This window comes from Carya illinoinensis, chromosome 7 (assembly GCF_018687715.1).
Source record: "Carya illinoinensis cultivar Pawnee chromosome 7, C.illinoinensisPawnee_v1, whole genome shotgun sequence".
Lineage (NCBI taxonomy): Eukaryota > Viridiplantae > Streptophyta > Magnoliopsida > Fagales > Juglandaceae > Carya > Carya illinoinensis.
Window position 1 is genome coordinate 42251463 of NC_056758.1, and position 15309 is coordinate 42266771.

General features: G+C 37.3%; 3 protein-coding genes across 6 annotated transcripts in view; 2 read left to right on the forward strand and 1 right to left on the reverse strand.

Moving 5' to 3' along the window:
• The window catches only part of LOC122316490, a 45822-nt gene extending 42239 nt beyond the window's left edge, over positions 1–3583 (forward strand). Inside the window, exons 33-36 of one of the 2 annotated variants that reach the window (XM_043133044.1) lie at positions 216–331; positions 1231–1316; positions 2158–2257; positions 2927–3583. In XM_043133044.1, the coding sequence (XP_042988978.1) occupies positions 216–331; positions 1231–1316; positions 2158–2257; positions 2927–2992 (368 nt within the window). In that variant the 3' untranslated portion in view covers positions 2993–3583. The remainder of the gene's footprint in view (positions 1–215; positions 332–1230; positions 1317–2157; positions 2258–2926) is intronic. The other variant, XM_043133045.1, reaches the window with a different exon arrangement.
• A 356-nt stretch (positions 3584–3939) lies between these two features.
• LOC122316491 (probable E3 ubiquitin-protein ligase RZFP34) lies at positions 3940–9974 on the reverse strand. Of its 3 annotated transcripts, none has more exons than XM_043133048.1 (11): positions 7041–9974; positions 6866–6953; positions 6720–6779; positions 6581–6613; positions 6156–6233; positions 5852–5895; positions 5462–5502; positions 5249–5331; positions 5064–5155; positions 4733–4948; positions 3940–4552 (listed from the first exon to the last, which is right to left on the reverse strand). In XM_043133048.1, exons 1-10 carry the CDS (start codon positions 7223–7225, stop codon positions 4735–4737), a joined length of 918 nt encoding a protein of 305 aa, XP_042988982.1. In that variant the 5' UTR covers positions 7226–9974; the 3' UTR covers positions 3940–4552; positions 4733–4734. The 3 variants fall into 3 exon arrangements, with proteins under 3 accessions (XP_042988982.1, XP_042988983.1, XP_042988981.1); XM_043133049.1 differs by having other exon boundaries at positions 4837–4948; positions 6866–6938; positions 7041–9970; XM_043133047.1 differs by having other exon boundaries at positions 4837–4948; positions 7041–9964.
• Positions 9975–12341: 2367 nt separating this feature from the next.
• LOC122316492 (molybdate transporter 1) lies at positions 12342–14110 on the forward strand. Its single transcript, XM_043133050.1, has one exon. The coding sequence runs from the start codon at positions 12479–12481 to the stop codon at positions 13916–13918; it is 1440 nt and encodes a 479-aa protein (XP_042988984.1). The 5' UTR covers positions 12342–12478; the 3' UTR covers positions 13919–14110.
• The last annotated feature ends 1199 nt before the right edge of the window (positions 14111–15309 follow it).

A 15309-nucleotide genomic window follows, 5' to 3' on the forward strand; every position in this document is an offset into this window, starting at 1 on the left:
TGATTCTATCAGTAAGCGTTTAGGAAACCCCATTCTATTCACCCCTACAATTCCAAGATTGCTGAAATCTTGCCATCACAGACTGTAGACTGTCATCGGAGAGAAAAAATGAATACTTTTCTCATCTAAGTTTTCGTTGTACAGAGAGAAAATCTTGGTTGTCCTATATATATATATATAAATATAAATCCATATATTCTTCTCATGTCTTGCAGCTGTTGATATATACGCTGGAGTTGCTGCATCACTTGCTGAGAGGAAAAAGGGCAGTCAATTGACAGAATTTTTCAGAAACATAAAAGGCACAATTGAAGATGATGATTGGGACCAGGTAATGAGATTATATATATATATATATATCCATGTATACTTTTCATATCTTGCAGCTGTTGATATATACCATTTATATTGTCAATGATATGTTGAGTTGGCTGAAGAACTGAAATGATGGTAAACATATTAGATTTGGGGTAATGTATCATTAATGGGTCTGCTTGTTGGTGGATGCTGAGCATGCTTTTAGAATAATGAAGATATATTTTTTTTTTTTACTTTGAGAAATGCAACTAGTCAAACCTGTGTGGTTCAGTCAGCCATTTGGTAGCCATGCATGTGACTTACGTCTAACTTGGATAAATTCTGATGGCCTGCTCAAAATATGTACAATTTGTAATTTATATTTGCATTCAGAATTAGATTGTGAATCTGTATGAAGGATTCTCAAAAACGGAATCATGTTGACAGAAAAAAATAATAAGAAGGTTCTGTGCTTAACTTTTTCGAGTTAGATATATCTGATGCATCCTTCTCATTTACCGGAAAGTGCCGCCTTTTGATTGCCAATAAGATTTACCGTAGTCATAAAAAGATAGTGCCATCATCGTCCTTGTATTTTGTATAATACAGTTGAACGAGCACAAATGTTTGAAAATTTGAAATGCAGGGATTAAACTAATAGCTTAGATCAGAATAATTGAGCATGATGCTGGATTAAAATGCTCAGAACAATTAATCATGCTGGTTATGCCAACACATGTATGGGGCTATCCACAATTAATCATCCAGCTTCGTATACTTCTAAAACAAAGTGTTACCAGAGTCTTCATACTTACATCAATTGCCTCGCTTGTTCTGCAAGCTTGGGAAATTTTAATATTTTGCTCTGCTTGCAATATACCGTCTAATAAAATACAAAAAAAAAAAAAAAAAAAATTATATGTGGCATTGTAGGTCTTGGGGGCTGCAATAAATGTTTATGCTAACAAACACAAAGAACGCCCTGACCGTCTCATAGACATGTTAACCAGCAGCCACAGGTAACTGTTTCTTCAGCTACATTATATACTTTTGGTTATCTCGCACATATGGAGTCTTGTACTGTCCATAATTATTTTTTAGTGAACTTAAATGTATGTGACAGTGTCATTAATGCACTTGTATGCGTTGCCTATTTGACATCAGCATGAAAACAGATTGTGGTAGGTTGTTTTCAGGTTAGGTCTCTGGACCTATTTTAGAATTTTTGGAACATTTATGATTTTGTCTCCCAAAAAGTTTTTGTCTTACTGACTTCTACACACACACACACACTTACTTTAAAAAAAGAAAGGTTGACTTTTAACTATTTTTCATGGAGACGTAAAACAGGTTCTAAAAAAATCAAGCTGACTAACTCTTGTTTAAGTCCAAAGTAATGTACTGAAATTACCATTGGGACACACATGCTTGGTGGACAAGTACATGGAGGGTCATTGCCACCCACTTTGTTTGGCTTTTTCCCTATTGTATACTTACATTGTGTCGTCTGTGTATGTCTATCTGTAGTTTAATAAGTAGTGTGAAGCTTTGAATTGGGGAGGGGCAATGCATTTAGCAATGATGAATTAATACTGCTTTGGTTAACAAATACAAAGTATTTCTGTTTATTTCATTCTATTATTTTACTTTCTAACAGGTAAGTTATTAAAATTTTTCTGACAAGTAATTTTTTATGAACATATGAGAATGGTTGCATCAAATTGGTGCTTTAGTTTTCACCATAATAATGATATCATAGTTCATGACTTACATGACCATTTTTCTGTCGATACCCCATTATTTTCTTCTGTGTTTCTATGCGAGACATCCAACACATTTTATCTTGACTTGTGTATGCAGGAAGGTTCTGGCTTGTGTGGTTTGTGGTCGTTTAAAAAGTGCTTTCCAAATTGCTTCTCGAAGTGGAAGTGTAGCTGATGTCCAATATGTAGCTCATCAGGTTAACCGTCATCTAACTTTCTCTCTGGGAACTTAAAGTTATTTTAAGTTTTAGTTGGATTGTGGTGCTCCGCATTTTGAGATCCTGTTTTGGTCCATCAATTGCAATTCATTAAATGTAGTTAATATTTCCGTATATGATGCCCCTTTTGAAACTAGAAAGTTCTTGTGCTTGTATAATTGTAGGGTAAAAAGAATTGACCATACAAATATGGAAAATAAAAAGTGACTGATAAAGTTTATTAGCTTCTTCTCTGTGTGTGTATTAATGGCAACATCTGATCCAAAAAAAAAAAAAAAATGGCAACATCAAGCCAAAGAAGGTTTAACAGGCCCCGCTCCTGACCCAAGCTGGTGTCAAGAATCAAAATCAAGCATCTTCCTATGAGGAGGCTGCGTTTGAGTGCTGCCCGAAGATGTTCGATTATATAATGGCACATATGGCTTGTGCCTTGGAGGGTTTGGTCCACTTTGATGCCATTCTTTGGTCTGTATCGCATGACCCAGCAGGTTATTAATGGCATATGGCATGCCATTCTTTCCAAATTGCATTGAAATGAACCATCCGCATTGTCCAATCTGACGGCTTTGTTTTTTTTTTTTCTTGATATTTATCCCATTGGATCAGAGGGAAAATTTTCTTATCTTTGTGCCAATTGTTGTTTTGCAGGCATTACATTCAAATGCACTCCCAGTGTTCGATATGTGTAAACAATGGTTGGCTCAGTACATGTAATTTGCTGCTAGTGAGAAATTATAGAGAAGAATTTTAGTTTTGGCCAAGATGAATTGAGGGCATTGGATTTTCAACAGCCACGGTTTTCGATAAGGATTGCACTGAGGTTACTTGAAAGTGCTTTCTTAAAATCGATGACCCCTGAAATGTTGAAAACAAGGGCTTATACGGTCATTCGCTTTCCTATGTGCCATTGTTTTGGTTCCGTTGCCGTTCTTTGACTGCCATCTGACATTGTTGAGGCTAATTTCAAATCGTCAGGAGTTTTGGGTTAGCCTTATCTTATGTAATATGTTGTAACTTGCTGTTGGGGGAGGATATGTGGAGAAAAAAATCAGTCACGTGGCCCAATAGAAATTGCAGCAAATCATGAATCATCCCGAGATCCACATTTTAGGCCTGAATCTGACTCCATTTGGATGTAAAGGGTTACAGTTCTGCCACAGTTAAAGAGTAGATTTGCGTGGCAATGTATAGATTATGAAAGAGAAGAAAAAAAATCAGCATGATATTCACATACATATATGTATTCCCTCTCACGGGTAAAATTTTGACTTGTAAAATACGAAATTGGTTCGTCTCGTTCGTTTATCAATGTCTTTATACATATTCCGTCATAGTTCCCTCGGAGAATCTGCTATTGCTATGATCTATTAATGATGTTAAATTAGGTCCCCCATGGAGGAACCCTTATGCAAGGAAATAAAGCAAGACCGTAAATTCTTGCATGGGTGTTATGATCTGAGCAGACAGCACTTTTAGGCATTGCAGTGCTACGAAATATAGCCCGTAGCTGGAGAATCCATTGTATATTTCCTTCTCGAGACTTTACGCCTCACTTTCATACCAAAGATTTTCGTTTATACAAATTCCTCCGCATAGTAGTCGAAAGTGTTAAAACAAGAGGTGCTGGAGGAAATACTCTTTCTAACAGAATTGCCTCGCGATTCGAACCATAAGAGGTATTGTATCTTTAAATCTCACTATGTACAGTATGCTTGCGAGCCTTAAATCTTCTCATCAGGCTGTTAAAAGAGTTCGTTTTACCAAAACCATAGGGTAATAATTCCCAAGTACATGAGGACATTACTATATTGTCTCACATATTTTAGAAAGGGCACGAATCGTACACGCTGTCCGCATGATCGCCACAGATGAGACTAGTCTCTATGAGTGCAAGCCAAATAGGGTACAAGGAAAAAAGTAACGAGGAAAAAAAATGAAAACAAGGCAGGAAACAGGAGATCGTGGCAGATCGATCTCCTGGCGGAGAACAGGTGGCAGAATAGGGTGGATCTTGACAGATCTCCTGGCCGGGAACAAGATGCATGACCAAGAAGGATCACGATGACCAAGAGAAAGAGGTCGGAGGAATAACCACCCCTCCAATTACTTGTGCATACATAGGAGTACGCATGTAACAGTCATGGCTCTAGCCGCTGCACTTGATCAGCCTCTTGTTTGGCGAGTGTTGTAGGATTTACAGTTCTTGCATTTCTGAGCCACCACATGGTACTGCACTTTTGATGATTTCCCACAGTCGTTGCAAAGGATCCAAACCTGCAAAACAGTATTTCCGTCAGATTTTCTAAACTATAAAAACCATCTCTAACAACTGTTTACGGAGGGCTTCTGGACAGTAGTGTTTCCAAAAATTTGAGAAAGCTAAGGAGCAATCGGTGCATTATTTTGGACCATAAAAAACTAAGAACACGAGGTTAAACCATAAGGATACCGAACCTCTACAGTTCAAATTTGAAAACTTCCTGACCAAAAGGGTAGTACAATTGAATTCTCTCTTGGCAGAGACAAATTTGAACCCAACGAGAGAGACAGAGGCTGACCATTTTATTTTGATAAGGTTCTGGGATTGGCGTAGCTGCAATCTCCATGTCAAATTTCTCCCATACCTTGGACATATCACAGACTGACTTGGAGCAGAGAGGGCAGGCATACCTGTTTAATTGTCAACGTGAGATGGAGCAAGTCAGTACGGTTGAATGCAAAAAATTGTAATATTGAAGGGGAGACAAAAAAATTAAAAGACAAAAAGGAAACTGCCAACACTCACTGAAGATGATCCTGCATCTCCTTCAAGCAATTTTTGTGGATAGTGTGTCCACATGGCAGAGCAGTCACATCATTTGTTGAATCAAACAAGTACTGAAGATCACCATTTTGTGATGAATTAAGCTTCAATCATCCGGATCAAATGTTACATCAACCAAAAATTGAACAAAAGGTGGCGTGTATTACCTCAAAGCAAACGGGGCAATCATGATGCATAGCTCCTTCTACACAAGGGTGGCTGTTCTTCAAAAGAATTGAGTAGCAACAACCTTCATCATGATCAGATATATAATAAGCAAAGATATTTAACAGATCACTTGGACTAATTACTTCCAAGCTCCCAAGTATTAGAATATTAGGTAATACAAATGACAAGAGGAGAATAGGCAAGTATCTTACCACACTTGTAGCAGTGGAAGAAGTTCTCACGCCCTCCAATTCTGCAACAAAGTAAATTAAAAAATGTGTAAAGAGGCTCCTAAAATAAATAAATAAAATTCACATAAATAACAGTAACTGAAGACAGTGTTCGCTGATGGTGGCTTAAGAAAGGGTAAAATCTTCTCTAAATTCTCGAGATGCAATTATGAATAAGCAATCCCTTGAATGCAGAGTTGCGGTTTCCCCTTACACAGGCCCTTGACACACATTCGTTTGTATGTTTGTATGCATGTGTATATAAACATATAGGTGTGTGTATGTGCACGCGAACCAGATTTTATAATCTGTGGTAGGTCTTCCCTTAATATGCTCTAAAGGCCACCCAATAAGCGACATGATCAATCATACCTGCAAATTCCGCAGCCATTGCAATGATACTGTTTCTTAGAAGTCTGCAGCATAAGGAAAACAGAAACAATCAAATAAATTCTGTTAAATTAATTACTAGTTTAAAGACATCCTAAAATTTGCAAATCGGGGTAAAATAAGACCATATAACAAGGACAAAATACATCTCTCTGTGGTGCACCTTTTTTGCCACCAACATTCATGAATACTTTTAAAATACACTGCAAATTGAGATCCTTGTTACTATTTTTTTTTTTTTTTTATTTGGGGGGGGGGGGGGGGGGGGGGTTGAATTGCTACTCACATCATCATCAAACAACTTGCAAGTCTCGCAGAAGTATTTCCCCATGCATACACCGCAATTACCACATACTTGCCGAACCTGTAATAGCAGCAACAAACATAACATGCAACTTGACTTGGGTGAAAATAGTTACTTCCAACAGGTCAACATGAAAAACAAGCAACTTGAGTTGGGTGAAAATAGTTACTTCCAAGAGGTCAACATGAAAAGAAGTTTATAAGGGAACAAAAATTATGAGCCGAACATATTATTTTGTCCTTGATTTGCAATCACATCCTAGTTATGATTAATCAACCTTTGGTACAGAATGTTTGATTAGCAAGCCACTTCTACAAGCATAAGATGCATGAGCTCTATTATATCAAACTGTGTTTTTGGACCCTGGTTATTAAATGCTTGATGGAACTAAATGTGTTTATACTCACCTCTTGTTCGGTGCCACAGAGTGAACATATCACCTGAAAATGTTTAACAAGGGGTAATTTTGTCAGTCTAAAGGGTACTCCAACCACAAAGAATGCATCAGAAGCCCAAAAAACAAAGAGAGTATATTCCTGAATGGACCTGTGTCACTAGATGGCGGGGAATGTCATGCCTTTGCTTTTGATCAATATTAATGCTATTCTGCACAACAAAGAATAAGTAAAAATCAATTGATACTTAAAACTCAAATACAAAATAGATTATGCGAAGATGAACAGATAACTCACCTTTGCCTCATTATGACAATGGCGACAATCGAATATCTCATTGCAACAAGGAGCTCTAATGCGGCACCTTCTCCTATAATGTGAACATCTGTAAATAACATTTATGACCTCAGTTATCAAAATTTAGGAAATTACGATGCAAGTAAAAGTGGCAGATAAACAGGCAAGACTTTACCCGTATTGCATAAATCCTTTCTCTGATACTTCAGCAGTTCTTATAAAATCTGTTGACTCTTCCGCGAGGATGCATTCTTGAGTTGACTGTTGAGAGCACACAGCCTCCATTGCATTCCTTTTAAAAGTTATATGTTGCATGTCTTCCAGCACAATTTGTTGAGACTCACAATGCTTAGTTGCCATAACCACTTTCCCCACCAATACTTTGGATGAAACTTTGAACTATCTAGAAGCTGGCAGTAAGCCTAAAGCACCTGCATATAAGAACAAGTTTAGAAATCATTCTAAACCTTCGAAAGGCATGTCCATCCACCCAAACATGCCAGGCAAATACTGCACGACACTGTTGCTTTCTTCTAGACAGCTGCTGAAAAACGGAATCAGCAACAGCATAACCCAAGTAAGGTTGAACGGCTCCAATCAGCAATACTTGGAGAGAAGGGCTCATCAAAACAAGTAGATCTATAAGAGTCCCATACTATGGAACTCCCGAGCCTCCAGCTGTGAATAGTAAACAATAGCATCTCATGATCACTTGATTCCTTGAAGAGGTATCAGAACCAAATCCAGTATACTGGATGGCCAATAGACGCCCCAACCTAAGGTAAAATCAATGCATCACACGATCAAATGCATTCTGAAAACTTAAAAAGAACAATAACCAATAACGGGCAAGAGTGTGAGCTTGAATAAATGTGTCATGTTGGTTGTCCGACAAGGACAAGCCTACCTCAATCTGCAATGCTGCTCCAAGTCTCCATCGACAACGGAACTTACCATAAATCTTATCTCAAAAGACTTGACAGGCTTTTCTCCAATCATAATTTTGCTCAGCAAATTCTCTCATTATCTAACTAATCAAGTCTTGAACTGCAAGAATTGTCATACTTAAAGGTATGGTTGTCAGAAAGGAAATTCAGCCTTCTCTATCATGAGGCCTATTCAAGATGCAGTCCTTACCCAGTTAGTGGAGCAGCACTAACATGGATCATAAAATTGACAGGCTTCAAGAAAAGTTAAAGAATTAGAAAGGAGAAAGGACCTCGGCAGCTTGTTAGGGGTCAAGAAATGAAACTGAAGACAAGTAAGAGAGGTGGTGATTACAATGGCCAATTCTTGTAAGGAACGGTTCCTTCTTCCTTAAACACTAACAGCGAAAACAAAAGGCTGACAAATACTAACTGTTTCTTCAGCACAATTTTTAATCTTGGAGGGTCGCAAAGACGTTGAAGTTATAAAGAGGTAGGGGTAAAAGGACATAATAAGGACCTAGAACAGGCCATGGGGAAGAAAAGAATAAATGGCGCTCCATAACAATGGCCTTTCTTCTGTTAGTCAGCCAAAGTTGAACTTTCTAGGGAAAAGAAACAAAAAGAGAGAAGGAAAAAAATGATAACCATCTATCCTAGCCAACTCAACTAACTTTTTCAATGACTTTAAAGCATAAAAAGCCATAGATGTCATTGACCTAGATAACCATCTATCCTAGCCAACTCAACTAGCTTTTCCAATGACTTTAGCATAAAAAGCTATAGATGTCATTGACCTAGATAAGGAACCAAGTATCATCACCTGCAACCTGAAGTATTAAAATACCTAAAACATGGATGAAAAAGCTACGAATACTGCTAGAAATATGAAAATAATGTCATGTAAATGAGCGTACTTCCATTGATGAAATGTAATTCCTTGAAAACAGCTTACAGGAAAACCGATGCAGTTGCCAATATGCTTCACTCAAGCGCAACTAGTCATAATCTCAACTCGTAAGCTTTTTTTTTTTTTTTTTTTCCAATAATATTTAGCGTAGGAAAACTCTTTGTTGGTAACTTTTTCAACTTTCAAGCACAATACATATCATCCAAGAAGTTCCTGATATGCCAGAAAACCATAAATGAATGACCGCATGAAAATGTCGACTACAAAAAACCTTGTAGTTGATGATGAGAAAATCTACCGAAGCAAAGACACCACCACATGCATCAAACATGCAAAATCACTCTCATTACCCTAGCTTCGCGCATATTTTATGATTTCAAGCAAAAATGTACTCATAAAATCAAAGTTCAAAAGCGTAATCGTATAATACGTAGCATATTTGCTACGATACCAGCACAGCCATCGCCATACTCCAATGAAAATAAACAACCAGATTCAACCAAAAATTGAATCGAACACAGAAATCAATCGCAAGCCATTGTCCGATACAGGACGAGAATGAAACTTCGGCGTCATCAAATTCAACCAAGAATCACATTCGCCATAGTTCACACATTGCAGATTTTGCACGGTAAGAAAACAGCCGAATAGATAGATTATCGTAGCTCAAAGCGAATTCGATATCCCCGAACCTGAAGAATTCATTTACTTAAGCGAATTTCTTAAAACATAGAAGGCACCACATACGTACGCGCACAAACGAAAGAATCAATGAAACAAGCCTAGCGAAATGTTTCGCCAAAGAGAAAGCGAAAATTGATATTTCGCAACCTCACCAACTAAATCAAAAAATGCAACATTTCAAACAATACCGCGTCAACTGAACAAATTTCTCAGAAAGCAGAATATACTCCAATCTAAACCAAAGTCTGTCTCTACATTACCTAAATATGGAGTAATATATCAAAGACAGCCCATCAATTTACCAAACGCGATTGATTAAAAGAGAAACTATAAATTGTATAAAATTAACAACGGGATAACGAACTTTCAATCCACGGAGAGACCAGTTCGGATACAGGATATCCGAGTAGATCCAATTATAGCTTCTGGAGATCCGATTTCAAATTCGCTTGCCTCGTTAACGTTGAGTATGCTTAAGGGAGAGTTGAGAAACTGAAAGGCAAAAGACGACGATAGAAATTTCGAAACTCTCATATTTATAGCTTCGAAGAAAACGGGCTCTTCGAGAGCCTTCGAAGCGAAAGCTCCCAACCAACCATTTGTCGCTTACAGGTTGTACTAAAAAATTATTTAAAAACCCCGAAAATATCTTACACGTTTTTGGGATGAAATGTGTGACAAAGTATAAAGCAAGTGTATCCATCCTTCGCGCTGATCATTGCCTCAAGTGGAAGGCTGACGCGTGTTACTAATTTCAGCTGAGGCTGTGATTATTTACCACGTGTCCTATCCGATTAGACAGAAGATGTTTTTTTATTGCTGAAATCACGGAATATGACGTGGGAAGATTAGACTGATATTAATTGATTTAGAAATTCTGGTCAGCATGATCTGTCAGATTGTCGGTTTTACTTTTATTTCTTTTTATTTTTTGAGATAGATTGTCAGTTGTTTATACGTGCACGAAATTAATTAGTCTACTTCAATACTTATCCGCCAAGCGTGATGTGCCAGCCATGTACCTAGTATGGAGAATCCAATAAGGATGCGCCACCTAGGTAGATGGATATGCATGTTTTTTTTTTTTTTAAAAAATTTGCAAAATATCGGACATTGTGACCTTTTGCATGAAAAAAGAAAAAGAAAGTCTAAAAGGCCCAAAATTCTGCACTTGGAGCGGCTTGGGCCAGTTAAAGAGTTTTGGACTTTGAAAGCTATTTTCTGTGGAATCGGACCTATCGAAGCCCAATCCATGGGGAATTTATTTGAGAATTTGAGGAGCAAAAACGCTGCTAAGCAGTCTATCCGCTTTTCTTTAAAAAGCAACCCTCTATTTAGAAGTTGCCACCTCAACAATTACACTAAACTCACGCTACACTCATGCGCATGGGATAGCTTTCTTTTTGCTTGATTTCTCTTGGACGAGCTTGATGATAAAACAGTCGATAAATGAAAAGAAACGCTGAGCAAAACCAACAATCACCAGACCTCCACCACCAACATCCACTGCCACCAGTCCACCACCGGGTGATGTTGGAGTTGGGCTACACGTCCTTGGGGACTTGAGGGTTGCACTACCACTGCCTTCTGATACAGAGAAGCTGGAAGCAGCCGTCGATTGCTTATTCTCAAGAAAACACTTCCAATTTCACCTTAGCCATCTCATCCTTCTACAAACATAATCATCTCTAAAACCCAAAATCCTAATGAACAAAAATAGCAGTCCAAAACTAAATAAATAAATAAACAAAAAAATATATAACAAAGCAAATCATAATCACCCAAAACCCTCAAAATCCCACCTGAGGTGAAGATTTACAAAACCCCACCGCCAAAGATGAAAACAGAACATTACCCAGATCTTACAATCAGTTATCAGATCAAAACCTACAAGTAAGACCAAGAATCGGATAGAAGAGAAGACCAAGAATCTGATAGAACAGACAAAGAATTTATGATTTCTATGGAAGAACCAACAAATCTTTAAAAAATCAAAGCTCCAGGTATTCGAGAAAATCCAAAACTGGTTCGGAAAAACATAGAAAAAGATAGAAAGTGAAGGGTTGCGAGCTGTGAAGGGGTGGGTTGCGAAGGGCTGTGTCGCGTTCGGCTTTGGGGCTGCGCAGAGGTGAGTTACGAGGGGTTGTCCTGAACGTGGCTTTGTCACTTAGCAAGAAATATTTTTCCATGTAAGTGCTGGTTCACATTAAGTGTGATGGAAAGTTTATGTGGCAGTATATTATTCGCAGGCTATTAAATGAAGATAATTAGATGGACCGGCTTGTAGGATTTCTCTTTGAGGAGTTGTGATGTAATAAGTAATAAACTAAAAAGAACCTGAAAATCCCTTTTTGTTTAGTTATTATTAAGACAGGGTCTTTAATTATCAGGCAGGCGCAAATAATTCTGTAGTATATTTGATAGATGTAACTTCACGTAAATAGAGCATATATTTTTAAGAGAAAATGCTAGGGACTACTTGGTATGTACAGCTAAAAGTGTTCTTAGTGCATTTGAGAATTTCTTTTCTTTTGATTTTTTTAACATCTTTTTATTATTTTTAATTATTAAAAAAATAATAATATTAAGGGTTCAAGTATCATTTTCCATTTTTAAGAGTAAAGGATTTTGTCTCCCAATGTTTGCCTCTCATACTCATCGTGATAACAATCCACACCTAGTATATATTGGGTGAAAAAACTCGAATAAATTATGTTAAAATAATTCTTAAAATCAATTTTAAGATCAAATTCGTTATCTAATTATCTTAAAAAATCATAAAGAGTATCAGATCCTGTCATAACTACCGCAATCTAGCTGATAACAAAGTGAGAACTAATTAACCAAAGTATTTTGACCAATTCAATTCAAATATTTTTTTACAAAATTAATTTTTTTTTTTTTTAAATATAATTAGCATTTCTCTTCTGCCAACTCAATTCAGCACTGCATTGGATATCAACTGTTTCCACCATATGCCATATTTACTCTGGAATATGAGTGGTAGTGGAATGTGAGTGGACATTCTTCCTGTATAAGAAAGCCCGAACCCCATATTTGGATTCACATTTCTCAGCTACTGCACTTCCATGCATGGAGTCCCAAAACCCCCAATTCCAACACACTTCAACCTTCGAAACCAATGATCCCCACAAACCCACGTCCTGCTCTCCGGCCAACTTCATACACAAAGTGAAAACGAACTTGGTTTTCCGATCGAAATGGGCCGAGTTGAATGGGGCAATGGGAGACTTGGGCACGTACATACCCATAGTTTTGGCCTTGACATTAGCTAATGATCTTAACCTTGGCACGACACTGATATTTACCGGGATCTACAACATCGTCACCGGTTCCATTTATGGCGTCCCTATGCCGGTCCAGCCCATGAAGGCCATTGCGGCCGCGGCGATATCTGGGTCTGAATTTGGGGTTCCCGAAATCATGGCTGCCGGAATTTTGACCGGGGGGATCCTGCTTGTACTGGGTGTCACTGGGTTGATGCAGCTAGTGTATAAGCTAATACCCCTTTCTGTTGTCAGAGGAATTCAGCTGGCGCAAGGATTGTCATTTGCACTAAACGCGATTAAATACATCAGAAGAAGTCAGGATTTTTCTAAATCGAAGTCCAAGGGTGAAAGGCCTTGGCTTGGGTTGGACGGGTTGATCTTGGCTATTGTTTGTGCTTGTTTTATCGTTATCGTTAATGGTGCCGGCGAGGAACGAAGGGAGGAAACAAATGAAGAAACCAATGGCGACTTGGGTGATGAAGAAAGGCCTAGAGAAGACCTCAATGGCAATATGGGTGACGAAGAACGGACTATGAGAAAAGGAAGAAAATTTAGGAAAATTATCTTCTCGCTTCCTTCTGCCCTTATTATATTTCTGTTGGGTGTGGTTATCGCCTTTGTAAGAACTAAAGTAGGGAACGAGTTTAGATTCGGGCCATCTTCTATTGAAGTAGTAAAGATATCTAAGCATGCATGGAAGGAAGGTTTCATTAAGGGTGCAATTCCTCAACTACCCCTATCAATTCTGAACTCAGTGATCGCTGTGTGCAAGTTGTCATCCGATCTTTTTCCCGGAAGAGAGTTCTCAGCCACTTCAGTCTCGGTGACGGTAGGGTTAATGAACGCGATAGGCTGTTGGTTTGGAGCCATGCCAAGTTGCCATGGTGCGGGTGGGCTAGCAGGGCAGTACAAGTTTGGTGGCAGAAGTGGTGGGTGTGTGGCCGTTCTTGGTGCAACCAAATTGGTTTTGGGATTACTATTAGGGAGTTCTTTGGTGAAGATTTTGTACCAATTTCCCGTTGGGGTTTTGGGGGTTCTGCTCTTATTTGCTGGGATCGAGCTTGCCATGGCTTGCAGGGACATGAATTCCAAAGAGGAATCCTTTGTGATGCTTATTTGCACAGCGGTTTCACTCGTGGGTTCAAGTGCAGCGCTTGGCTTTGTGTCTGGTATGCTTTTGCATGTGCTTCTAAAGCTAAGAACTCTGATCAGAGAGCAACGCGCGCTAGCTGTTCTTGCATGAGTATAGACGCATGAGACGTACCCATGAGCCAGCCATCGCAGTTATCATTACCCAAGCTTTTCCAAGTGGTTGAGGATTTCTATGTTCTTGTAATTTACTATATATTGTAATGGCTGAACTTGTGTTTCTGATGTCTGTTGTGGCCATGAAATAGAGGGCTGAGCTCAGTTGCTGCTAGCTTTTCCTTCCCAACTATATTTCGCGTCCTACGTACTATCAGCAAAAGTAGCCGTGTTTAATAATTCATTGCATACTTTTTTGTCTTTCCATGCCCGAATTTTCTAGCGACTGACGTTCTTGATTGCTTGCACTAAGGCCAACTTTGGTAAGTAAGAATTTTGATTTGAGACGAAAGGTTTAAAATATTATTTTTGTATATTATTATTGTTTTGAAATTTAAAAAAATTGAATTAAAATTTAAAAAAGTTAAATTATTTATTATATTTTAAGTAAAAATTTAAAAAAATTATAATGATGAGATAAAAATTTTGAGTTAAAATAAAAATTTTAAGTTAAAGATGTTTTTACCAAACCTGCCCTAAATATTTTCTAATACCATAGATGTCAAATCTCATTAAAAATGAATTTGAAATCACGACATTATTAACTTGAAATTTAAATTAAAATAAAAGGTAAACGCAACTTAAAAAGAAATTAAGCGAATGTTTGGAGAATTAGATAAGACGAATAATTTGTTAATAATAATGAAATTGTTTGAGTTATGATATTTTATTAGATTTTATGAAAGGAAATAAAAAAATTTAAATATAAATACTATAAAATCTAAATATTGTTATAGTATAATTTTTTTAATATTATATTTGTTTGAGATTAAAAAAAAGAATTATTTTTTGTATTTTGTTGAAAATTTTTAAAAAAATTATAATGATTATAAGTAATGATTAAATAAAAAAAATTGAATATTTAAAATTAAAAAAATATTTGTATTTAAGTGATACGGGAGAATGAGATGGATGAGACGAAAACTCTTTCAAATAATCCCTAAGCGAATTGCCGACGCCGCAATGGGTAAATGACTCGAGAAAAAGAAGTTTAGCCGATGAGACATTCCCATCTGTACAACTTCTATCTCTTTTTTAAGGAAAAATCTAGTTGCAAACATAATTATGCACTAATATGTGTACCAATCTAATGTGATTGGTCAAAAAGTATATTTTATTAAAAACAGTGCTAATTTAAATTTTGAATATAAAAAAATCAGTATTAGTACGCGACTTTACTTGTATGTAGCAAAACTCCTCTTTTAATTCCCTCTTTTGAATTATTTTGTTCCTTAAAACAAGCATGTTGCTTTACCGATAAAGTGGTAGGTAAAGAATGCGAATAACGAACAAAATGAGATAACGACCCAATGGTTCATTGTATATGTT